The sequence below is a fragment of the Sinohyriopsis cumingii genome, chromosome 17 (genome assembly GCF_028554795.1).
Source record: "Sinohyriopsis cumingii isolate HCF-2022 chromosome 17, ASM2855479v2, whole genome shotgun sequence".
NCBI lineage: Eukaryota > Metazoa > Mollusca > Bivalvia > Unionida > Unionidae > Sinohyriopsis > Sinohyriopsis cumingii.
This window is the reverse complement of record NC_142977.1, coordinates 13,287,873-13,315,298: the sequence shown is the minus strand read 5'-3', so window position 1 is coordinate 13,315,298 and position 27,426 is coordinate 13,287,873. Positions and strand designations below refer to the sequence as shown.

The following is a 27,426-nucleotide window of genomic DNA, read 5'->3' as shown; positions in this document are numbered from 1 at the left end:
CAATCTTATTTTTATTACTCCAATACCTTCCTGAGTACATTTTTCCTTAAAACCAATTCCTTTCCTTCCTTTCTTTTTTTAAAGTCTTTTTTGGTTCTCTTTTTTCTTTATCTCCACCTTCAGCAGGAGGAGGCTGAGCAGCAGCTGTTGTGACTGGAAGTTGTTTTAAAAGTTTTTTTTTTTCTTGGTATGTTTAGCAGTCTGTTCTAACGTCGGACTAAGACTTTCAGTAACTGCTAAAGCTTTTTCAGTTGCTTCTGTAATATATTTAAATAATTGTCTTTTATCATTGACAAATTCTACCTGAGATTCTTGACGTTCTTGAAGTTTTTGTCTAAAAGAATCACGAACAGGAAAAACTTTTTTGATTGCTTCTAATCTTTCGCGAGCTAATCTAGCTCTGTAAGATTCAGCACCAGGTGCCATTATTGATATAATAATGATCTAATTATAGCATCAAAGAGGGTGCGATCTCAATGAAACTTCCGGTCGGTAAACGAAAACGCGTATAGTTTTTTAAAAAAGAACTAACGCCAACGATAAAGTAACAAAATAAACTAACCCCCAAGAGAGACACTTGGAGAGAGAGAGAGAGAGATAGAGTCTGGGAGAGAGACTCTCGGTAAAGGTAGAGGCTTTGTTTGTTTTTTCTTCTTCATTTTCTTAGGAAGCTTTATTTTTTCAAAAATGACGTTCCAGCAAAAGGTCTGTTCACCCTCTTTGCTGCTATATTCAATCAAACAAGCTTTTGCATAAATTTCAATATTGATTCATTAATATCTAGATTATTCACACATGTTTGCTGCTGACTGTATTATTCACATCTATGGACAGAATTTAGTGAATTTATTAGAAGACATATTTTTTTAAATAAAAAAAAAATTGATTTTTTGGGGGTGGGTGGTTGGATATCAATAGTCCTTGTTACCTATTAAGCCATCACAGATGGTACAGTCCATCTACCATGTTTGGGAATTATAATGTTATAATGTATTTAGTTTTGAAGAACTGATTCAAATCATGTGTGTTCAATGCTAACAAGAATATCCAATAGGAAGAAATTTACCTAGAAATCTCATCAGTTTATTGGCAGATAAAACAAACTACTCTTTAAATATCTTTCACAGTTTTGTTCCTTAAAAATTACAGGTGCAATCAGTAGTTATATATGTGTCTCTACATTTGTACGCAAGACACCTACAATTTTATATTTCAGATGCATTTATATTTGATTTTAGAACATATAGCCTGAAATAAAAATTCAACTCATACCATTCAGTTTAGAAACTTAATTTAAAGTACTGACCATATTATGTGATATTTCTACATGGTTCTCATTCTAATAATTCAACACATGGATGCAGATTATTTAATTTTGGTGTCTTAGATTATATTAACAAATTGTGCTGCAAATTGGTTTTTCGACCAAGAAAACATGTGATCCAATGTTCATAGAAATTACGTATGTATGTATGCATGTACGTATGTATCGGTGCAAGTATTTCACAAGAAATTTTTGGCTAGGGTACACCTATTTTCGTATTAAAGTGACATCATTTTCGTGACGATTTTGACAGGCGCTAGCTAAACAAATTTGAAGAAGCTTGTTTTTTTCTCACACAAAACATAAATGCTTGTGAAAAAGGTACATTTGCCGGATTGCGTTACTGATAACATGTAATCTATCCATTGTGACGTAATGAAGTTATTATGACGTATTAACAATCACGGGCTTGAGGTCAGTTCATAATGGCTATTATGTACATTTGAGATTTATTCCCTGCTTGCGGTGGAAAAGGCCGATACCATTCCGATTGCTATACACGTATATTCAAGATATGAACCGTAGGATTTTACCTCGAAGTTGAGGTTATGCTTTCACAGTTACACCCCTTTAATAATCTGGCTATAAACGCATGCGCAGTAATGCGAGCACTTAGCGACGAGTAAACACTACGATCACTTGTCGTCAGGATTTCGTGAAGAAGTTTGGGTGAATTCTGTTGCAACTTTGGCTTGGTTTGTGAAGAAAACATCCAGCCAAGATGCCGGCAGGTAATTCTATGATGCAGAGACCACTGACGGAGCAGATTGAGGAGATAAAGGCAAAGATCGCTCTTCTAGGTTAGTTACAATTTTTAGTTTGCATTTTTGTACAAGAGAGATACAAGAGATATTAAATTTTATTTTACGTCGGTAGTCTTGGTAACATAAGAATACTAGCTTTGGACCAACTGTTTTATCGACATGATATAATACAAATACTTCACAGGCCGAGGCTGTTCGTATAGTTGTCGTGTACACGAACACTGTATCGTGCACAAGACTTAAAATGAAGAAAAACAACTGTTACGTTTTATCTGTATTCATTAAACATTATTTATCACACACAGATTTGCTGGAACACACTATAAGGGGTTTATGCACAGGTTATCTTTATATACAAACAGTTCCCACCCCATAAACTTAAAATCTACCCCCGCCCCCCCCCCCACTACGAATGTGCCAGAGGGAAAATTTCAGAAATTCTGGAGAAATCAATGCAATTATGATTGCACTACATGTCAATATTGACTTAGTAACAGAAAATAAAATGTGAAAGAGAAATTGATTGATTGAAGAATGGAATGATATTTGCCTATTACTTGTGGATGCTCATACATTGACTTCTCCTCATCGACCCCCCCACCCCCAGGAGACCTAGAGGTGCTTGAAGTTCCAAACTCCTCAAATGATGATGACTTCCCCATTCTCAAAGAAGAGGTGGAGTCAACAATAAAAGCACTGAAAAATGGGAAGGCAGCTGGAGTAGAAAACATCCTAACTGAGCTTATCAAGAATGGGGGAGAATCAGTGAAAGAGCTACTAACAAAAATCTGCAACAAGATCTGGCAGACAGGTGAATGGCCAACACAATGGACCCAGTCACTGATTATAACACTTCCCAAAAGAGGCAATCTCCAGCTGTGCCAAAAGTACAGAACCATCAGTTTGATCAGCCATGTTAGTAAGGTAATGCTGAAGATCATCTTGAACAGACTGAAACCACAAGCAGAAGAAATAATTGCTGAAGAACAGGCCGGGTTCTGGAGTGGAAGAAGCACAACAGAATAAATATTCAGTCTCAGGGTTCTGTGTGAAAAGTACTCGCAACACCAACAAGACATCTACCATGTGTTCATAGATTTTAAAAAGGCCTTTGACAGAGTGTGGCATGAGGCATTGTGGGCCACAATGAAGATGTATAGCATGGGTCAAAAGTTAACCAATACCATCAAGCAGCTGTACACCAAGGCTACTAGTGCAGTAATTGCCCAAGGTGCTGTGGGGGATCGGTTCCAGACAACTGTGGGAGTGCATCAAGGCTGTCTCCTGTCACCCACGCTTTTCAACATCTACTTAGAGCGCATCATGAGCGAAGCCCTGGAAAACCAATGTGGGACAGTCAGCATTGGAGGGCGTAACATCACCAACCCCTGCTTTGCAGATGACATTGATGGGCTGGTAGGCAGTGAAGACGAGCTAGCCACCTTAGTGAAGAACCTGGATGAAACATCTTCCAGATTTGACATGGAGATAAGCGCTGAGAAGACAAAACTGATGAAAAATAGTGGCAAACAAATCTCAGCCAAGATTGAAGTCAGAGGACATGAACTGGAAACAGTGAGCCAGTACAAATATCTTGGTTCCATAATCACTGAAGAGGGATCAAGAGCAGAAATTTTGTCAAGAGCAGCACAAACAATGGCAGCTATGTCAAAGCTAAGACCCATCTGGAGAGACAAGAATATCTGTCTGAAAACTAAAATCAGACTATTGTGAGCTCTGGTCATCTCAGTCTTTTTGTACTCGTGTGAGGCATGGACCCTGACAGCAGAATTACAATGAAGAATCCAGTCACTTGAAATGAGATGCTGCAGAACCATCCTTGGCATCTCTTACATGGACCACATCACAAATGAAGAAGTGCGTAACACCATCAGGCGTGAAGTAGGCCAATATGAGAACCTCCTCACCACTGTCAAAAAGAGAAAGCTGAAATGGTATGGCCATGTCACTAGAGCCAACAGTCTATCCACAACAGTCCTGCAGGGCAGTGTCCAGGGTGGCAGAAGGAGAGGCAGACAGAGAAAAAAGTGGACTGACAACATCACAGAATGGACCAGGAAAAGTTTTGCAGAGACACAGGCATTGGCACATAATCAAGACAAGTGGAGGGAACTGGTCAGATGTTCAGCAGCACAGTGCCTCAATGACTACACTAGGTCATGAGACTGATGATGATGATGATGATACATTGACTTCACATTATTGACCATAAAAGAGCAGCTGTTATGCCCATTGTCTACATAACTGATTTTGCATAGTCATACTTTTAAGGTTGTTTGTTCCGCAGTATAATCAAAATTTATAAAGTGTTTTAACAGAGAGTGTTGATAGAACTTTTTTTAGGTAGGTTGTTTCAGATTTCTAATACATTATGTATAAATGCGATTTTTGGAATATCCAATCATGCATGTGACTTGAACATTTTACCATTCTTTGTGAAATCTTCTAGTAAACATATGAAATTTTGTATATCCTCATCACAATTTCCAGTGAATATCTATCTTAGTCCTTTCCTTATTTATCTTCTGATAAGTCATAATTGGCATCATTCATATGTTAGTTATTATGTTCAAGTTTTTGAACTATGCCAACTATTATAGGTTTTGTAAAGTTATTAAAAGAATGCAGAGGCATATGTATCACTGTTTCTATGGTGACAGTGTCATCAATTTGAAACATGTGCTAACATTATTGAATCAGATAAAGAAGTTATATTTAAAGATATGGAGGCATATGAGACACCATTTTCATGCAACACTTGTTGACAAGTTCATTTAACTTGCATATAGTTTTTTGTCTGTTTATCTTTTTTGCATTTGCAGAATTGTTGTTCATGTCAGTTAAAAGTGCACAGTAGATTTCAAAATTATTTTCTGGATTTTTTAAAATTATTCTTTGTCAAACTTTATAATTATTTGTCTTTTAGAGGGTGATCGAAAAGCCTACTATGAAACCTCCCAGTTTGCAATGAAAAAGAATCGTGATACAATACTCAGGTTGCGAAAGGAAAACAAGGAGCTGAGGAAGAAATTGAGTGATTCATTATCAGTAAGTTCAATGAGATTTATAAACTTTATTATTTTTAATATTTACACAGTTATTTAAATGGTAGGTCCAGAAGGAGAAGTGAGTTTACTTGATCTTCTTTTTCAGTGGATGGCTTGCACATGGGGTAAGGAAAAACCTCTTGAGTTAGGGGTCAAAAGATCATGTTTGGATCAAATGGTCAAATGTCAAGGTCATTGTGCCTGAAAGAAGAAAGATGGTTTCTGCACAATAACATTAGTTCTGTTTCACATGTACAATCCAGACTTTGTGGTATAGGGCAATAAGCTTATTGTGTTTGGGATTAGATGTCATCCTTAGACTGAGTAGGTCATATGCCAAGGTGACTGGGACTGAAAGAAAAACATTTCTGTAGTTCTGTATCACAGACATGGACAAACGTTTGTGGTAGGATTGAACCTGGAGTAATGGAAATACATGATTTAGGGGTCAAAGGATCAAATGTCAATTTTACATTGACTGAAGGAAGAGAAATGGTGTCTGCATGTACATTTCACTTTTTGATCATGTACCTTCACCATAGCTTTTTGATTACTTATACAATGAGTAAGACAGAATTGTGTCGATTTTGGGTGCATTCATTGATCAAAGTTTATGGAGGGCTTGTCATTAAGGTATGAAAGAAGCCTACTGACTTTGGGTCAAAAGGTTAAAGATTACTGCTACAGAATTGTGTTGATTTTGGGTGCATTCATTGATCAAAGTTTATGGAGGGCTTGTCATTAAGGTATGAAAGAAGCCTACTGACTTTGGGTCAAAAGGTTAAAGATTACTGCTACAGAAGTGTGTTGATTTTGGGTGCATTCATTGATCAAAGTTTATGGAGGGCTTGTCATTAAGGTATGAAAGAAGCCTACTGACTTTGGGTCAAAAGGTTAAAGATTACTGCTACAGAATTGTGTTGATTTTGGGTGCATTCATTGATCAAAGTTTATGGAGGGCTTGTCATTAAGGTATGAAAGAAGCCTACTGACTTTGGGTCAAAAGGTTAAAGATTACTGCTACAGAAGTGTGTTGATTTTGGGTGCATTCATTGATCAAAGTTTATGGAGGGCTTGTCATTAAGGTATGAAAGAAGCCTACTGACTTTGGGTCAAAAGGTTAAAGATTACTGCTACAGAAAAAGTAAAATGGTTTAAGCACACAAGCGTTGCAGACTTGGATCAAACTTTGTTAATGGCTTGCATATGGGAAGACAGCTATCACTTGGGGATAATAAGGTCTTGTCACTATTACGAAAGTAGAAAATTGCTTTTGCATAAAATTTCTGTTTTTGACTACCGGTATGTACTTTTTGGACTACCATTTTGACTACCGGTATGTACTTTTTGACTACCCGGTATGTACTTTTTGAGTACCAATTTTGACTACCGGTATGTACATTTTGACTACCGGTATGTACTTTTTGACTACCGGTATGTACATTTTGACTACCGGTATGTACTTTTTGACTACCGGTATGTACATTTTGACTACCGGTATGTACTTTTTGACTACCGGTATGTACTTTTTGACTACCGGTTATGTACTTTTTAACTACAAGTATGTACTTAAGTTTGTTGATGACTCACACATTGTGTAAGAAAGAAGCCTATTGATTTAGGGGTCCAAAGGTCAGGTGATTTGTGAGTGAAAGAAGAAGAATTGTTTTTGCTTAATATTTTGATTGTAAATCACAGACATTGGCCATAATTTGTTGGAGGACTCACATTTAAAATATGGCCTATTAAGGTATGGCCTATTGATCAAAGTTTTATTCTTAATGAATGACTTTCCACAAAATTGTTTTATCTCTTTTTCTCTATACATGTAAAGTGTGGAAGAATAAACATCTCATTTTTCATATATAACTTGAAAAAATATGCAAAGACAAGGGAAGAAAAGATGATGAAAAATTTGATGTTGGTAGAAATGGCTCGTTTGTGAATTTCTGCATGATTTCGTGTTTGGTTTTCTTTCCTATAGCAAGATCAACATGTGATCAACAAGGCATTTGCTGACCACCCTGTGGAGAGAGCTGCAATGAAGAACAAGACAGGAAGAGTGAGTTGTAAAGTTTTGAAAAGACACAAACTTCTTAATTCTTTTATATTTGTACTCCTGCCATTTTCTTTAAAGGGATCATATACCATATTTTGGAGTAATATGTTAAAGTGGATTATAAGACAAGGGGGAATGTTTTTATTTGTACACTCCCTACTTGATACAATTGTATGTTAGTTGAAGTTTAGTAGCTGGTAATGTTTTGACAAAAAACGATGATTGACTTCAGTAGACCATTTACCAGTTGAATTAAGAATATATTTGGGTGACAAGTTAGTGCAGAGAGTAAGTCAGTTTTTAAAGCAAAAATAATTGGCTTGTACTGTGAAAGATCTGGTAGTATTAAGACATCTTGAAGCAGAGTTTGAACTGTAAGAAAAATATTTGCAAAGTTAGTTCACATACTAAATTACTAAAGTTGTATGACTAACAATTTTTTGATTGTCAGTTTTTAGAACATGTTTGTTTTGTTATCCCCCAGCAAGCCTTGGTGGTGATGGACCACAAGGTATGTGACACAGCAAAACAGCTCAATGCACTTGTCCACCAGACAACAATGAAACAGAAGCGACTGGAGGCACTACAGACACAGTACGACCAAATGCTAAAGGATTCTTCTGATGCTATTGCCACAGACAAAGGCCAATCGTCGGATGCTCAGGTGATTACAGTCTCATGATTGTGACTTGTATGAATATAAACAATGAAGGGTTAAGTACTGTCGTTATTTATTAAGGATCAACTAATAGTAAAAATACTAGTTGGTGTGCCAGTGAGTCAAATTTTGGAATGATATTTCCAAAGAATCTAAGCTTTCTGAATTTCTCTATCTACAAAACTAACTTTATTGTTACCCATATATTAAAGTATTTTCCACAGAATCAAAATAAAGTCGGCAATACTGTCTGGAATTTGTTTTTAAATTTCTTTGCTGATTTGGGTTAAACTGGGATTTATGAATTTTTAAGTCTCTGTTTTGCTGATTCAGATATGAAGAGATTGATTTCTGTGTGTAATGTTCTCATTTGTGGGTTTTTAAATATGAGTGATTAATCAATAGATTCTGTCATTATTGAAGGATAAATCTAATTTGAAAATGTGTATAATGAAAATAAATGATTTACCAGAATATCGGCTTTTGGTAGACATTCAAAGTTTTGGCTGGTGGTAGTCATTCAGAATATGGCTGGGGGCACTGCAGTCATTTGAATCATGGCTCATGGCAGAAAGATGGTGATTCTGAAAATTATTTAGAGGGTTCGGACACCTTTCATTACAGTTTAAGGATCGTGTTTTTGACTATATCTATATACCTCCAATAAGCATTATGTTATTGACTATATCTACCATATATATTAATAATGATTATGATATTTACTTCCTTGACCTTGTGGCATCCGAAATTCCATTCTTCAGCACGGCATCAAAGAAAAAAGGAAAAAGAACATAACTATATTGGACTGAAATGCACAATCAGTGGGTTAAGAGATATTTTGTTTGTACCATTACCTTAGCCAACTTTAACATTGGTACTAAAACCTCAATCCATGAAAATTATGTACTGTTAACATAGCCATGTTTGTCATGAAGTCTCCTTGTTTTATCTTTATTGTTACATACATTGCAGACAATGCGGTACCTCGAGAACAGTTATGATAAATGTCAGCTGAAAATAGATGAGGCAACCCACCTGAGACGGATCTATGAGGACATAAAGAAAAAACTGGAAGTGGTAAGTTTGATTACAGTGAGATCTGTCTTTAAGGGACACCATGAGGGACACTGTAAGAGGCACTTAAGAGGACACTGTAAGAGGCACTTAAGGGGACACTGTAAGAGGCACTTAAGGGGCATTTTGAAGGAAACTGTAAGTGAACTGTAAGAAACACTGTAAGCAAGACTAGTAAAGGCATTTAAGGGACACAGAGGTACACTGTAAATGACACTGCAATATGCACTCACTATGGGACATTAAGAAACACTGTAAATGACACTGTCAGGGACACTTTAAGCAACACTGTAACTGACACTACAGAGAACTCAAAATGTTTTCCTTTTTGGACAGATGTCCTTTATATTAAGGTGAAATATTTAGTAAATTCTATATAAAAAGGTTTATAGTTGTCCTTTATGAGTATATGTATCTTTAGACAGAGGCATCCACAGTGGCAGATATCACTGTATACTGACTAACCTCCTATTATGGTTAGCTTCATTAAACATACATCTCCCATATCGAGTCATCTAATGTTCTCTTCTCTTCATTTTTCATCTTCATATTTTAACTACTGCTTAAATGGGACAGGGGAAAAGAGTGGGAATTCATGGGAATTTGGGGAGAAAGGGATTTTCTAAATATAGGGAATCATTATGTTATTGTTGTATTGATCATTGCTTTATTCACAATCTGCTTGTTTATTCCGGCTTTTCAGGCAGAATAGAACTGAAATTCTGCATATTTTTTCTCACTGTTTAACCTTGATCACTTCTTTTCTTCGTAAAAGTAGCTTGCTGTTGAGAAAACTATACCAATTTGAAGCATACATACCAATGCCAATTTGAGATGGGTATACAAATTTGAAATTTGTATTCCAATTTTAGATATGTATGCCAATTTGAAGCATACATACCAATGCCAATTCGAGATTTGTATTCCAATTTTAGATATGTATACCAATTTGAGATATGTATAACAATACCAAAATGAGATATGTATACCAATTTGAGATATGTATAACAATACCAAAATGAGATATGTATACCAATTTGAGATATGTATAACAATACCAAAATGAGATATGTATACCAATTTGAGATATGTATAACAATACCAAAATGAGATATGTATACCAATTTGAGAAGAAGACTGCTTTATTCAGTAATAGAGGCCACAAGCCCAAATTACATACATGTATACATAAAAAACAAACACATGAAGTGCGTATAAAAAGTACAGTAGGTGTAAGTACATACATTTTCATAATAGTTTTCTTTTTGCCCTGCTAAAGAGTACAGACTTACACACTGATACAATAATTTCTCTGTGGTTATTTCTCATGGCATCAAAAATGTTCTCTTCACATCAGTTCAGATAAAGAAACAGGGGTATATACTTCACAAAAATGTCTGTAAATCTTGGGCAAGAGTAAATTAAATGATATTCTGTATCCACAATATTAAGAGATATGTATTCCAATACGAGTCTGAGATATGTCTAATACCAAATTTAGACATGTCTACCAATTTATCCTCAATTTGCTGACTCGGTAAAAAATGATATGCTTGTATATCGGAGAAACATAGGTAGTAGTCAGTCTTTGTATGAATTTCAGGAGGCAGAGAAATTTCCAAGCATTCTAGATGGCATGGAGGGAGAGATCCAGGCGACACGAGCTGAGTTGAAGGAGCTGAAAGCCATGCATGATGATGCACAGATTTCCAAAGAGGCAGCTCAGTCAGAACTTTCAAAGCATGAGAAAGTTGTACTTTCAGAGAGGAAGCAGCGAGAAATAGAGCTGACAAAAATGAAGAAAGAGGCAGAGGAGAAGAAGATTCAGCATGAGAGAATTGAAAGAAGAATTGTTAGTATTGTGTTACATTTATATGTTTGTTTTTCCTGTCATCTATGTGTTTCATAAGAGTGAGATGTAATAAGATTTGTTCAAAGGATACGATTTATGAGACCCAAACACAAATCATCATCTCCAAGGTTTAGATTTTCCCTATCCTGCTCAGACACAGATAGAGAAGATACTTTTTCTCACCTGGTTAAATAGTGATGATGTATAATGATGTGATAGATATCAGGGCTGTGATAGATATCAAATCCCGTATCCTGATGTCCAGGACTATACATTTTTGAAGTTTGACAAGTAACATTTTTAAAGGTGCCAGTTGGAAAACAAGTCAGCAAGCACTGGTTTTCAAACTTTAATCAGTTTATTTACCTTCATCTGGCCATTCACCTCCTCTGGACATACTCAATGCTTGACTCTTCCTTCACTTATTATTTCACATATGTGATACTAGGGTTAGTGGTCATTGATAACAGTCATATGTGCACAAGTTCTGTTACTGTTTGAATGAATGTTGGTCCAGGCAACCAAATTATCAGCCAATGAAAATACTTAAAACAAACAAATCTGGCATGATTCATTAGCAGTAATTTAAATGGCTTTGTTATATTGTGTTTACTTAACACACATACTCATGAGTGGAATAGTTTTGATTCAGTCTACCAAGTCAGTGCAATAACAGTTAACTTAATGAAAGGTGCTAAGTGTCTGTTTCCTTTATGAACTGAATAAATGACAGCAATGAGTCTTTAACTTTTTAATTGATTATACTGGGAATCGGGGGCACTGAGTGGCCGAGTGGTCTAACATGCTCTCCATTATGGATCACTGCCATCTCACCTCTGTCTGCGAAGGTTCGAGTCTCAGATTCGGCCAATGTGGGTATGTGAGAAAGCTTGCCAGTAGCTTTTCGTGGGTCGGCGGTTCTTTCGGGGGTTTTCCCGGGTTCTTCCTCTACCATTAATACTGGCCGCCATGTATAGCCTATTGTGTGCTGAAAAATGGCGTTAAAACCCTACAACAACATCAACAACAACAGGGAATCGGCTTCATATTTTTTTTACACTATTGCATTTGAAGAGAAACAATTATTTGAAAGGAGTGGTCTGTATGTTATGATCACTTTAGTAAAAGATAATTGTCAAATATGGTGATCATTTCTAAATGAGTTTATTAAATTTATTTTGAAAAGAAGGTTATAAGGAAGATTCAGAGAAGGAAAATTTGAGTGAAAGTAGAATGATAAAACATAATGTTGCCATTGAGTCAGAGGTTACAATTCCTCCAAAGAGACATAAGCCAGTGTCTGTGGCATAAAAAAAAAAGTCAAATCTGACACAGCTAAGACACACGCAAAATTTCAGCCACATTGGATTGACAATTATCTCTGGCTTGAATTCATTTACTCTGATGAAAAGATGTTTTGCAGTTATTGCAAACAATATCCCAAACTGACACAGGTTGGAAATTCAGCCAATTTATTTGTCAATTAAACTGACAAATTCAGGATTTAATCAAGCAAGTCTAATGACAGTTTAGGACCTCATAAAGCCTGTACAGCACAGCGTATTCATGACACCAGCCAGCATGTGCAGGCAATCCCTGTAGGGCATTTTAAAACTAAATGAGGATGAAATGAAAGAAAATACGAGAGCGCTCTTTAACACAGCCCACACCCTAGACCAATATGGAAAACCATTCTTCTATATGGAAATGCTGTGTGCACTCGAGGAGGATAATAGTTATAAACTTGTTGCTAATTATAAGAGCGGGCTTAGGGCAAGACACTTTGTTGTGTCAGTTGATCAAGTCTTAAAAGAAAGTTACAGAATCTCTGAATTTGCATAAATTATTTTCCATTGTTGCTGATTGATGTACTGATGGTACCATATTGGAGCAAGAAATATTGTATATAAGATACCTTGACAGTAACAAATACTCAAACATTAATCCCTTTGAAGAAATAAATATGTTGTACATTGTTTCTTTTGATTTAATATTGATTTAAAAACATCCTTTTGAACTCAGGCAAGAGATTAAAATTTTGGGACAAGTGAAAATGCAAGTATGACAAATGAATTTTCTGAAACCATTTGTCCTGGACGAGTTGTTGAAAAAACGTTGATCAGCCCTGGATGTTTTTTGCTTGATGATGTGAGACAAAATTGATTTTAGGAAAGTGACGGCACACATGGTAGGGCATGATCTTATTTATCACTAAGGTCATATAAATTTATTAGCCCATGGTACATGCTGGAACATCAGAAAGTTGTATACAGCACTGACATGTATTTATAAGCTGCCACTTACCTGGTACTCGTAGGTCGGTGGTTCTTCCCGGGGTTTTCCTGGGTTCTTCCTCCACCATTAATACTGGCCGCCATACATAGCCTATCATGTGCTGAAAAATGGTGTTAAACCCAACAACAACAACAACAACTTACCTGGTACAATATATTTCATTACTGTGGAATAACGTACAAATCAATTTATGTAGCAAAATCATGCTTGAAATTGTTGATACTTGATGTAAGTCCTACAAGTGATTTTTATTGACAAGTACCATTTATTTAGGTAGGGAAGACAATATATTGTCCATTTTTCTTTATAGTTGAGAGTAGCAGACAGCAAATTCAATTTTCTGCAGAGAATTATGTCTAATACTAGTCACTTTCTGTCATAGTTACCACATCACCACCACTGTTATTTCTTATGACTTCTCTGAACTCCTTTTTTCAAGATTTTAAAATGTACCTGCAAATGAAGAGTTGAAACTTCAACATTTTTGAAAAATTTACCTGTGTCTATTATATTGCATATTTTCAAAATATGACGCCCATGTCAATTTTTATTTATATTTGCAAGCTGTAATAAATTAACTGCACCAGTGTTTTTGTCTTAAATGGAGAGCATTGTTGGCATATATTTTATCATTATTTTCATTGTTACATTTGGGTCTGATGTTATGTTTTGCATTTAGGCCCATTTCTCTAAAAATGTGCACATCTAGTCAACAAACCTTGTCTTGAATTAATTATTGGAGTATGCGTATCACTAGCAGTGATAGACACCTTTCCTGCTTCAGTGACAACCTTCAGATTTTGCACAATAGTTAAATTTCACATACACTGTTGATTGTGTGTCATCAAACTTTAATTAATAACTGTTATTTTTATAAAAAATAGTAGACATTAATTTGTCTTACCCTAGTAAGTGTGACTTTTAGATCCAAGGGGCCTGTGATAGAAAAATAGAACTGAAACATAGCAGCCAATGGGAATGTTATTACTACCACATTCATTATTCCATGCCCAGACAACTCACAGACCTCTGTATATGATCTCTAAATCACTGTTGTTTTTTAAAGTTTGCAACAAAGACAACAAAAGGATGATGAAAAAGTTGTTGGCTCTGCCAAAAGTCAAGTCATACTGATCATCCAACATTATCATATTATAAATATTAAAATGTCCCGTTTTTTTAATTTACATTAGCAGGTTATAAATATTAAAATGTCCAATTATCTTTTTGTATTAAAACGGAAATAAAAGAGAAGTGTATGAACATATTAGCTGATAAATGTGTATATTGACACAAAAATGTTTAATCTTTTGTCGTCACTAGGACACTGAGAACATAAATCAAACGGATAATAAAATTAAGCTGGCTTTATTTTTTTACTACTGACACATGGGTTTAGCTGGCTTTTTTTTGGGACTACTGACACATGGGCTAAGCTGGCTTTATTTTGACTTAAACTGCCTTTATTTTTACTTCTGACACATGGACTAAGCTGGCTTTATTTTGACTTAAACTGCCTTTATTTTTACTTCTGACACATGGGCTAAGCTGGCTTTATTTTGACTTAAACTGGCTTTATTTTTACTTCTGACACATGGGCTAAGCTGGCTTTATTTTGACTTAAACTGCCTTTATTTTGACTACTGACACATGGGCTTAGCTGGCTTTTTTTTTTCAAATAATGACACATGGACTAAGCTGACTTTTTTGTATACTACTTACACATGGGCTAAACTGGTTTTATTTGGACTATTGACACATGGGCTAAATTGGCTTTATTTTGACTACTGTCACATGGGCTAAGCTGGCTTTATTTTGACTACTGTCACATGGGCTAAGCTAGCTTTATTTTGACAACTGACACATGTGCTAAGCTGGCTTTATTTTGACTACTGACAAATGGGCTAAATTGGCTTTATTTTGACTACTGACATGTGCTAAGCTGGCTTTATTTTGACTACTGACATGTGCTAAGCTGGCTTTATTTTGACTACTGACACATCAGCTAAATTGGCTTTGTTTTGACTACTGAGACGTGCTAAGCTGGCTTTATTTTAAATACTGTCACATGGGCTAAACTGGCTTTATTTTGACTACTGAGACATGTGCTAAGCTGGCTTTATTTTGACTACTGACACATGGGCTAAACTGGCTCTATTTTGACAACTGTTGAGGATTTATTGGTCTTTTGACAAGATTACACAACCTTCTTAACAAATTAATTGTTGACAACTTACATGAAAGGTGCTGACATCACATTAATATCTGGTTATAGGGTCAGTCTAATTTCTTCATACAATCACACATTTTGTGCAATTCCCAAGTTTTTGCATTTGTTAATTCTTTCTTAAGATGTTCAGTGATACAATTGAAAAGTTCTAATGAAAACACTCATCTTTTAGGTATTTATTTTTTTTTGGGGGGGACACATTTTTGTGTAAGCTGAATATATTGTTCCGGAACCATGCAACAACCATGTGCTTAGAAAGTGTGGAGAGTGGCTGACTGTTTATTAATAAAAACAAAATAGAGTTGTACTCACTTATTTCTTTGAAGAAAAAGTGTCTGCTGATATTTAAAAACACTGTTTTTTGCAAGTGTATTTGTGGGTACAGCTTCATAGGTTTATGAATGTAATTTTAGTTCTGAAACTTTAGTATTTCTTTGTTTTGATTATCTTGAATTACATGTATATTATCCACATGTACATTATCTACATGATCATTATATACTTGTACATTATCCAGATCTATGCTGTTTGTAGTTATACACATTTATATATAGCATTTTAAGACTTTGTTCCTATATTTCAGGCTCAGCGCAACTCAATCCAACAGGATGAACTCTCTCCACAGGAGAAACAGGCACTGCAGGGTGAGGAACAGCAACTAAAAATTACCACATATGAGGAAGCTTTCAAGAAAATAAAGGAGGCCACTGGAGTGTCTGATACTATGGTATGTAATAAAAAGGGGTATACTTGTTATCTACACTTTTAGTTGGAAGGAAATGTTGAAATATGGCGTTGCTGATCTAATTGGCATCATTAGTGTCAGCTCAGCATTATTCTGATTTTGTGCAAGCCTGTAATGTGCTTTGTACACCAACAGAAAATTGGTTAACTGTGGTCCAAAAAGTTTACAATATTTTGTTATGTAGAACACTTAGTAATACTACCTAGCAGAATATGGACTATTGGTAGATTGGTAGCTTGGTAGAATTGGTAGATTGGTAGTTTGGTAGTTTGGTAGAATTGGTAGTTTGGTAGATTGGTAGTTTGGTAGATTGGTAGTTTGGTAGATTGGTAGATTGGTAGATTGGTAGAATTGGTAGTTTGGTAGAATTGGTAGTTTGGTAGAATTGGTAGATTGGAGATAATATTGTCATAATATCAGGTACCATCTTGGCTGTTGCTGTTTTGCTCTCCTGCAATTTTTTTCACCCAATTTCACTTGCTTCAGTTGATCAAGCCATACTTAGGAAACAGCATACTGGTGTGTTAATTTGTGATAGGCCAGTTCCCCGTTAAATGAAGGGCATCCACTCAGAATGCCTTAGTCCCTTTATGATGCCAGTTGAATTACTTTTGCAGTCTCAGAAAGGTACTTCAGGAGGTAATTGTAGCTTGTGATTGATGCAAAATTGAGAATTTTTGGTGAACAAATATCCAATTAGATAACCTAATTGTAGTTTGTGATAAATGCAGAATTGGGAAGTATTGGTGGACAAATATCCAGCTAGATATCCTAACAATAGCTTGTGATATATGCCAAACTGGGACAAATATCCAATTAGATAACCTTATTGTAGTTTGTGATATATGCCAAATTGGGACAAATATCCAATTAGATAACCTAATTGTAGCTTGTGATATATGCCAAATTGGGACAAATATCCAATGAGATAACCTAATTGTAGTTCGTGATATATGCCAAACTGGGACAAATATCCAATTAGATAACCTTATTGTAGTTTGTGATATATGCCAAATTGGGACAAATATCCAATTAGATAACCTAATTGTAGTTTGTGATATATGTCAAATTGGGACAAATATCCAACTATATGTTCTCAGAATGAAAGATAGAACACATAAAAACATTGCAACTATCAGTAAAATACCTTTTCACTCTTAAATTTTTAAGGTATATCTACAGCAATTAAAATGAAAGACACTGAAAGAATTGGTCTTATATTGGATTTAGCTATTATTGATGATGCTATATATCATCAAGCCATTGTTAGAATGACTTAACAATAACTGGGGGCATAATGGCAGTTCAAAATGGCTGTTATAACACCCGAGGCATGAGGTCAGTTCATTGAAGCTACATTTGACAGCATGATGACAGTTCATAATGACTACTATTACATCTGACATTGTGAAGGATATTTAGAATGGCTCCTGTTATATCTGGCATTGTGAAGGTTATTTAGAATGGCTTCTGTTATATCTGGCATTGTGAAGGATATTTAGAATGACTACTGTTATATCTGGCATTGTGAAGGATATTTAGAATGGCTACTGTTATATCTGGCGTTGTGAAGGATATTTAGAATGGCTACTGTTATATCTGGCATTGTGAAGGATATTTAGAATGGCTACTGTTATATCTGCCATTGTGAAGATTATTTAGAATGAATACTGTTATATCTGGCATTGTGAAGGTTATTTAGAATGACTACTGTTATATCTGGCGTTGTGAAAGATATTTAGAATGGCTACTGTTATATCTGGCATTGTGAAGGATATTTAGAATGGCTACTGTTATATCTGGCGTTGTGAAGGATATTTAGAATGGCTACTGTTATATCTGGCATTGTGAAGGATATTTAGAATGGCTACTGTTATATCTGCCATTGTGAAGGATATTTAGAATGAATACTGTTATATCTGGCATTGTGAAGGTTATTTAGAATGACTACTGTTATATCTGGCATTGTGAAAGATATTTAGAATGGCTACTGTTATATCTGGCATTGTGAAGGATATTTAGAATGGCTACTGTTATATCTGGCATTTTGCAGGATATTTAGAATGACTACAGTTACATCTGGCATTGTGAAGGATATTTAGAATGGCTACTGTTATAACTGGCATTGTGAAGGATATTTAGAATGGCTGCTGTTAAATCTTTGAGTATGAGGACGATTTAAAATAGTTACTGTTACATCTGAAGTCTTGAGGTGAGTTTAGACTTGCTACAGTTGTATCTGAGGAAAAGGGGTCAATTCATCATGGACAATATTACATCTAAAGGCAGGGGCCCCGAGTGGCTGAGTGGTCTAAAGCTCTCCTCGTTCCGGATCACTGCCATCTCACCTCTGTCTGCGCCGGTTCGAGTCTCGGATTCGGCCAGTGTGGGTATGTGAGAAAGCTTGCCACTAGCTTCTCGTGGGTCGGTGGTTCTTTTCGGGGTTTTCCTGGGTTCTTCCTCCACCATTAATAGCCTATCATGTGCTGAAAAATAGCGTTAAACCTCACAACAACAACAACATCTAAAGGCAGGATGGCAGTTCCGAATGAGCACTGTTACATCTGAGAGAAATTCAGAATGGTTACTTTTCCAACTGACACAAGGTCAACCACCATTACACCTGAAGGTACAAGGATAGTTGAGAATGGACACTACTATATCCGAGGGCATGAAGGCAATTGAAAATGGCTATTAATACATCAGAGGGTTTAAGGGCATTTCAAAATGGTTACTATTACATCTGAGGTACATTTCAAGTATGAAACAGGAAAGACCAAAGATGTTCGTATTGGGAGTTGGGGGAGGGGACATTTATACACTTTAACTATTTTGTGTTAATCAAAACTGAGTTAGGTTCTGGGTTTATGAACTATTAGTAGAATGTTTATACAGTCATTAACGTTTTTTCCACTTATATGTAATACAGCAGGTATTCTAGGATTATTTTGGAATGAGACTTGAATCCTTACATTATAAAGATCCAAAGGGAATTAGATTTTTATGAGTTATTTGCTACAGTTGGGATTTCTGCATATTTTGATACCTAATTTTGGGAATGGGGTCCATTTACATTTATATTGCAGATTATTTGCTCCCTGAAGACTCATAAATGATCCAACAGAATAATTTATTTTTCCAGAAGTTTTAGGGCTTTTGTTGTGTTTTGTGTTGGAAACATCTTTTCATTTCAGCAGTTTTCCAGAACTTTTCTTCTAACACACTGATCAAGGGAAAATAGTTTTTGAAGAATCATATGTTCCCAGTAAGAAAGTCTGCTTACCTTGAAGAATTCTTGTGTGTAATTGCAAAAATCATTGGGCCATTTCTATAGGTAGCATTGAGAAAGCCCTTGTATGATTTAAAAAGCCCCTGGGTATAGGGCTACCATGTATTTAGAACCTGCTCAGTAACACCTTGTACTAGTGCCTCAGAGACATGTAGCATCGAAACATATATAGTAAATAATAACAATATGCCAATGTCACAATCATTATTGATGTTCTTCTTGTTTGTTTTTAAGAACATTGCAGGATATATTGATGATTTTAAATGTACTTTTTATAGGAAGTTGTTGAGAGATTTGAGAATCAGGGAGGCACCACAAAACACCTGGAGGATTTGAAAGGACAAAACACCAAACAGATAGAAAAATTAAAGGAAGAGAGAGACCGATTACAGCAAGAGTTTGAGGAGATGAAGTATTCAGGAGATGCCAAACTCTCAAGGTCTGACTGATAACTTGTTAAGCATAGGGGAAACAAAAATGTTGTTTGTGAAGCATAAGGCAAACATTGTGACACTTGTGAAGCACAGGGGAAACAAAAGTGTCACTTGTGAAGCATAGGGGAAACATAGTGACACTTGTGAAGCATAGTCAAAAAAAAGTATCACTTGTGAAGCATAGGGGAAACATTGTGAAGCATAGGGGAAACATTGTTAAGCATAGGGGAGGCATGAAGTATTACATGTTAGGCATATTGAGACATAAGCATTCCTTGTAAAGCATAGGAGATATGTCTCTTGTAATGCATGGGAGGCAAGTGTTGTTTGTAAAGCATGGGAGGCAAGTGTTGTTTGTAAGGCATGGGAGGCAAGTGTTGTTTGTAAAGCATGGGAGGCAAGTGTTGTTTGTAAGGCATGGGAGATATAAATGTTCTTTGCAAAGCAGGGGAGACACAAGTGCTACTTTTCTGAGTTTTATTGGGATTTATGTTATCATAGGTGTCCACATTTTGTTATGTATTTAGCCCCATGTTTTAAAACCTAATGTATATACAGTCATATAACATGACAAATGCTTGCATTTTGAAGAGCACATACTACTAAACTGTAGGAAATGTGGGTCACAATGACCATCTTTACAGATCAGAGTTAGGTTAAAGAATCATGCAGCAGCCCAGAAAGCAAGATATAACTTTCTGTAAATTATTTTGTGACCACCATTCTTCTCCATGATTAGTAGTTGGCGATGTTTTTCTTTCATTCTATCAAGTTCATTTTTCCTCTATCATATTAACTGTGATGCAGCCTGATAAAATTATTTCTTTGCAATTTTACAAAACATCTTATTCACACTGTGATCAGTTGATTAGATTTCACATACCCTAGGCCAAGCATTTTATGGTTTTAGGCCCCTGTCTTTTGACATAGAATTGATGTTTTTTTTCAGCCTGTCTTTGTAGGGATATTAGTTTGAAATTCATACAGTTTGTATTCAAATACAACAGTAAAAGTTTATAATATTACATGAATAATGTTACCTGTTACACATTTAATATTTCTTAAGCAATTATGGTTCTTGTTACCCTACCTTTAAGACTTTTCTTGGTTTATTTTCATAAAACTGTCTTAACAAATATATAAAATAATTTTAAAATGACTTATTTTTGAATTCATGCAGCGGACAAGCAGTTAAACGTAGTTGTATTTCATGTTTTAACTGTGTATACATTTTTCCAGTGGCCAGAGGGTTGTGGAGGAGTTTCAGACACACCTGGAGAAGGAGGAGGATAGAAGAGATGAAAATGATGACAAGCTTCAACGGGGTTCTAAAATACTTGTTGATGTTAAAGCTGGTGTGGAACATCTTGGAGATAAACTTTATCATCTCAAGGCTGTAAGCTCATTGAAATTGAAACAATTACTGTGTATTCATTTATTTTTGAGGGTATAATTTTCATGGCTTGAAAAAAAATGTAGTTTTATTGGCACCAAAATTTGTCCTTTTCTTTTCACTTAAGGATTATTGTTGTTGGGCTTTGAATTGTGGCTTGTAGCTACCACGAAATCCACAAAAAATTGGCACCTCTAGGAAAATTGTGATTTCACAGTAAATGTATAATCTGGTTACTGTCCATAACATTCCATTCCATCTTTAATTTCCAGATAATTGTAGACCATCTCTGTATTAGAATGATTCTTGGTCGGTTTTATCATTTTTGTATAATTTGTTCAGGTATTAATTGAACTTTTTTCCATTACTGGAGTAGTTCACAAACATGCACTTTTTAAAGAGTTCAAATGCAGAGGTTACTCAGTACATTAAATATCTTAGGGACAAGATGTGATTGCCTTCTAAAAAAAGGTTAACCTGTCATGACCATGCATAGGATTGTAGTGCTGGCTTGTATGCAAGGTTAACCTGTCATGACCATGCATGGGATTGTATTGCTGGCTTCTACCCAAGGTTAACCTGTCATGACCATGCATGGGATTGTAGTGCTGGCTTCTACCCAAGGTTAACCTGTCATGACAATGCATAGGACTGTAGTGCTGGCTTGTATGCAAGGTTAACCTGTCATGACCATGCATGGGATTGTAGTGCTGGCTTGTACGCAAGGTTAACCTGTGATGACCATGCATGGAATTGTAGTGCTGGCTTTCACATCATAAGATTTACCTATCAGGAAATGCATGGGATTGTAGTGCTGGCTTGTATGCAAGGTTAACCTGTTACGATGTGCGTGGGATTGTAGTGCTGGCTTTCACATCATAAGATTTACCCATCAGGAAATGCATGGGATTGTAGTGCTGGCTTGTATGGAAGGTTAATCTGTCAGGACATGCATGGAATTACAGTGCTAAACTTAATCACTACTCTAATTCACCTGCAGCAAGTAAAAGTACAAGTAAATTTCAGTCGCCTAATCAATATTTAAGTTTATCTGTAATTTTATAGCCAAAAATTCTTCATGATTTCTTTCACAGACTAATTGCTGAGTTAAGATGCTTCACAGTTACTCTCAACATTTCTTTAAGTCAGAAATTGATCTAGTATTGAATGTTCCTTTACCCCGTAATGAATGGAAATTTAAGCTTCAACAATGGATTTACTTCATCTAGTACGAGATGCCTGGTAAAGCCAAGTGAAAGAACCTAATGTTTTGTAATGAATAACCAGTACTGTAACAGAAATGGCAATCATTTTGTCCAATAAACATTCTTCACATTTCTTATGGAGTCTATACTGTTCATTATTTTAGGATCTTTCAGAAAAAAGTTTTAAAAGAAGAAGAAAAAAAGCAAGAATTTCGTATCTTATTTGTATAGATGATGGGCAATTTTTATTAATAAACTTGAAAGTAATTATCAGCTGTCACCCATTTGTTTGGTCACCTCATCTGTAGTGAAAAGGTGGCCTTACGAGAGGGGTGGCCTCTCTGATAGAAATAAACTGACAGATTTGTTAATTTTATATGGACAATGTGGGTTATTTAATCAGAAAGTAACCTGAAGGGGGGGGGGAGATCACTATATTTATCTATACTTATAAAGTGATTACTCTTTTGTGATAAATGTCCATATTTATACAGAGCAAAGGACATGTGCCTACAGCTCAGATTGCACCGACATCTGATGAATATGTCCTTGACCAGCTGTCAACCTGTGAGGAAAAACTTCTCAAGCTTTTGGAAGAACTGGATGGCAAGGATTTGAATGAAGTAATAAAACAGATGGAGGAGGAAGATGTAAGTCTTAAGAATGGATTGCTGGGTTGTGCGTATGTGTGATGATTTGGAAGATCTTGCACAAATTTTCATTTGATACAAAATTTACAAAAAATGAATACAATGTGCTAAATGTGAATTTGCATCATCGTGTATGTTTACACATGTATCATTGTGTGTATATGTGCATTATTGTTGTGTACACATGCATTGAGTGTACAGATGCATTATTATGTGAACACATGCATCATTGCATGTGTACATATACATTATTTGTAAACATGCATAACAGTGCAAATGTGAATTACTGTGTGTACACATACATCATGTATACACAAATCCACCATTGTGTGTGTGTGCATGTGCAGTGATGAGTAAATTGATCAAATAACAATCTCATCTATGGGAGTATACTTTAGGAGATTTTTGGTTGATTGGTGAACATTTGTCAGCAGACATTGAGACATTTACAGTGGCGGCATCATCGGCATTCAGCGGTTTAAGTTACAAGTCACTTCAGTGAAAGATACATAATTTCCCAGTTAGTGGGCAAAACACTATACTGTATAAAATTCATGTAGATGTTCCTGGAGGTTTTGGTCATCCTTGAGAGAAAGCATTAGGTTGTGGGGTGGCCATGAGGCTTAGGGGTGCATGGCCTGGCCTGAGTTTGGGAGAAATCTTATGTTAGGGAAATGTCAGAACATACTGCATTGCTGCTGTTTATTGTCTTCCTTTCAATTCGTACTTTTGAAACGAGTAATGTTTGTCAGGATTAGTTTGTACCACTATTTGCGTAGGACAAGTTTGAGTAATACGGCAATAATTTCTATACAGTAAAATTGTAGATATGCTCAGTTCAGTGCACCTAAAATGGTGTTTGACAGTCTCTGTAAGGTTTACATTGATAATAAACCATATCTGTGCAGTATCTCATACTGGTTCCATAATTTTCACTCACTTAATCAAACAGTTCAGAAGTTGGTTTGTGCCAAGCAATGTTTGGAACCAGTCTAAGATGTATCTCACTGAAAATGGTGATTGAAATTATAAAACCTGATAGAGGCTATTAAATGCTGTTTTAAAAGTGGATAGAAAATGGTAACTTATTTGACTGGTGTATAAATTGTTTCTTACTCGGACAGTACCCAATGAATTTTTGTGGAAAGATGTTGATATTAACTATATGCAAGCTTATTTGTACAGATGAAGTCGTTTGGTGAGGAGTACCAAAAAAGAGAATCAGCAAGACATAAGCAGAGATCAATATAATTTTGCTTTGATCGTGAAATAGTAAATAGCAAATGACATACTGTCCCACAGCTAGGCCAGTGAAAATGGGGGTGGGGAGGATAATTAAAGTGCATTAAATATTTTAGATGATTACTCAAACCTATTTTTGCAAAGTATCTTAACATTTCATGTGATTTAATATTTTGGACCAATACAGCTTTGTAAGGAATAATTTTAGTAATTCGTACTTTTCAGTTCACTGTTAAATAACATATTTCTCATTAATAGATTTCTTGGAAAGAGGTCAAAGTATATTAAGTGAATCATCTTTAGCCGCTTATTTTGTTGGAGTCGAGGTACTCTGATGTGAAAGCAAAACTTTGTATTTCAGTTCCATGCAAGCGCTGAAGGTAAACTGCCCCAGTACAATACACGCATCAAGCTACCCCAGATGCAGAGAGACCTCGTATATGATGGTAAGTTTGCCTTTAACTGGGGTATCAACTGAAACGTTCTCAATGGTTGTCTAATTTGTGTGTTTTATTTTTCATGGATGGATGGGTGGGTCTGGTTTTAATACTGTATAGAAAGAAAAGATAACAAAGTAGAGTGAATTATTTAAATTGAACAGGGAAATTATAGAAATTCTAGATGACAGTTACTATTTGTTGCAACATACACCCTTGTGTACTAACCGTGAAATGGTAGTACATTCTTTGGTGCAGCAGACACTCTTGTGTACTAACCATGAAATGGTGGTGCATTCTTTCTTGCAGTGTTCACTCTTGTATTCTAGCCATGAAATAGTTTTATATTCTTTGTTGAAGGATGCACACTTGTGTACTAGCTATGAAATGGCAAAAAGGGTGAATGGATATTTACATACAGAGTACATAGTTGCAAACACTAAAATAAGAAGAAGCATTGACAATTTGCTACATTTATAAATGGACATAACTAAACAAAAAGTTTTGTCACAACATGCTTCCAAATGTACAATACAAAAAGTTTTGTCAGAACAAGCTTCCACTAGGTACACTGTGTATGTACAATACAAAAAGTTTTGTCAGAACACGCTTCCACTAGGTACACTGTGTATGTACAATACAAAAAGTTTTGTCAGAACACGCTTCCACTAGGTACACTGTGTATGTACAATACAAAAAGCTTTGTCAGAACACGCTTCCACTAGGTACACTGTGTATGTACAATACAAAAAGTTTTTCAGAACATGCTTCCACTAGGTACACTGTGTATGTACAATACAAAAATATCAAGGCAACAAAGTAGAAGGTTTAGGAATTTGTGCTTTAAGTTGTGATACATTTGTTACATCAAAAAGGTTATATTTTTCATCCCTTGAATTAGATTATAATTAAATGCATTTATTTTTGGTACTTTCTCTAATTTCCTTTGGGATTCTGTTCCAAATTAGTGGTTTTGAATACTGATTATAGAGCTCTTTAATTGGTTTTGGAATGGAAAGGTTGAAGTTAATCTTTGTGTAGAAGATACAAGCAACAGACTGAAAATTTTAACATTGTTGTCTAAAAATTTGTACAGTTCAGTGGGTAAGCAATATTCCTTCTCTTAATTCAAAATCTGAAGAAAATTAAATTTTATGGTTTATGTAGACTGCAATCGTGCTACACAATGTAAAATATTCACTAATATTAACTATTTCTTTCAGATGAAGAAGACAGTGGAGAGAATGACACAGATGTACCCGACAGAGACAAAATCAAAAAGCAGTCACAGTTCATTGTCGATTCCAAGACAAAGAGAAGAACCACCAAGAAGAAGAAGAAGGCAAAATAAGATTAAAATATCACACAGCCGTTTAAATGAAATAACAGTATAGAAAAAAATTATTTCTTTTATATGTGTGTATGTGTGTGTGTGTATGGGCTCAAATAGCTTATTATCTACTTTGTACAGATAAAACCACTGTAGTTATTTTTTAATTTTTACAAAGTCTGTTCAATAGAATTGTTTCTTTTATAGCTTATATGAAATATTGTTACAAACTGTTCAGGACTGATGGACTTGGATTGATTTTGACAGAAAATAAGCTTAATGAAATCTTTCCAAAGCAGAATCATTTTTAAACTGGAGTCTATTTCAGCTTGATCTAATAGGTATACACCACAATTACTTGCAAAAATTGCTGATTTGTACTGTAATTTCTTTGTCTACCATTGTCCACTTAAAATAAAATTTGTATTGAAACTGACCTTAATTTTCCTGTGCACATTAACTGAGCTCTGATGTTTTATCAAGGTTTGTAGTTATCTTTTTCAATTTGGTGAATTTTCTCAGAAAAGAGGAAGGATTTACCTATTAGATCATTTTGAGATAGACTTTAGATCATTTTGTGTTGATTACCATAATTATTTGATAAAATACCCGTATTTAACTTGTGATAAGCCAATGTTAGTAGATATCTGCCCCCCCCCCCCCTTTTTCTTTTTTTGACAAATATACACTGTGGATATCTTTGATGCTTTGATGATAAACCCGCTCTTGTTGACAAATTTACTAAGTTGGTCTGATCGTCTTTTCGGGGTTAAAGATTACCTGCTTCCAAGTCATATCCAATTGTAAAGTGACATCAACCCTGATCTGTCAGCATGTAATCAGGGTCTATGTTTTTTGTCATACTGGTTACTCCTAAGAAAATCCATAGACCCAGATCAGCCAGTGCACTATGTAATGGCTGATCTTGGGATGTGCAGTCTGCAGTTGGACTCCACTTTTTTATGTGAGTGAATACAGTATTTGGATGGAGTATGGGGAAGGTTAAGAAGCTGCAGTTGCAATTTACAAATGCATTTCTTGTAATTAAACACATTGTCACCTGACTATTGTGTGCCTAAGTTGTTTTCTTGGTTAGCTATTAATTGTTTGAAGTTAAAGGGAAATAATTTTATTTCCTATTCAGTTAAAAAATGAAGACTGTTATAGAATGTGCTTGTTTAAATTTTGAAACATTCATAATTACAGGTAACTGTATCTAATAGAGTGACATTTTGCAGTGGATGACTACTGCAGTAATACGGTCAAGTCATACGTGGGATAAATGTAAATAAACTTAGAATCACTGCTATCATTATTCAGTTTCTTTTTAAGACTAAAATTACAAGATCATGCTGGTAATAAAGATTGTGACATAAA

At 35.4% G+C, this 27,426-nt stretch overlaps 1 protein-coding gene across 1 annotated transcript; it reads left to right on the top strand.

Moving 5' to 3' along the window:
* The first annotated feature begins 1,932 nt into the window (after positions 1-1,932).
* Positions 1,933-27,426, top strand: LOC149777775 (outer dynein arm-docking complex subunit 3-like). Its single transcript, XM_089938809.1, has 12 exons — positions 1,933-2,124; positions 5,036-5,157; positions 7,141-7,218; positions 7,700-7,879; positions 8,846-8,950; positions 10,551-10,799; positions 15,908-16,051; positions 19,637-19,797; positions 21,032-21,188; positions 22,885-23,040; positions 24,644-24,728; positions 25,943-27,426. The coding sequence occupies exons 1-12, from the start codon at positions 2,046-2,048 to the stop codon at positions 26,068-26,070; spliced, it is 1,644 nt and encodes a 547-aa protein (XP_089794935.1). The 5' UTR covers positions 1,933-2,045; the 3' UTR covers positions 26,071-27,426.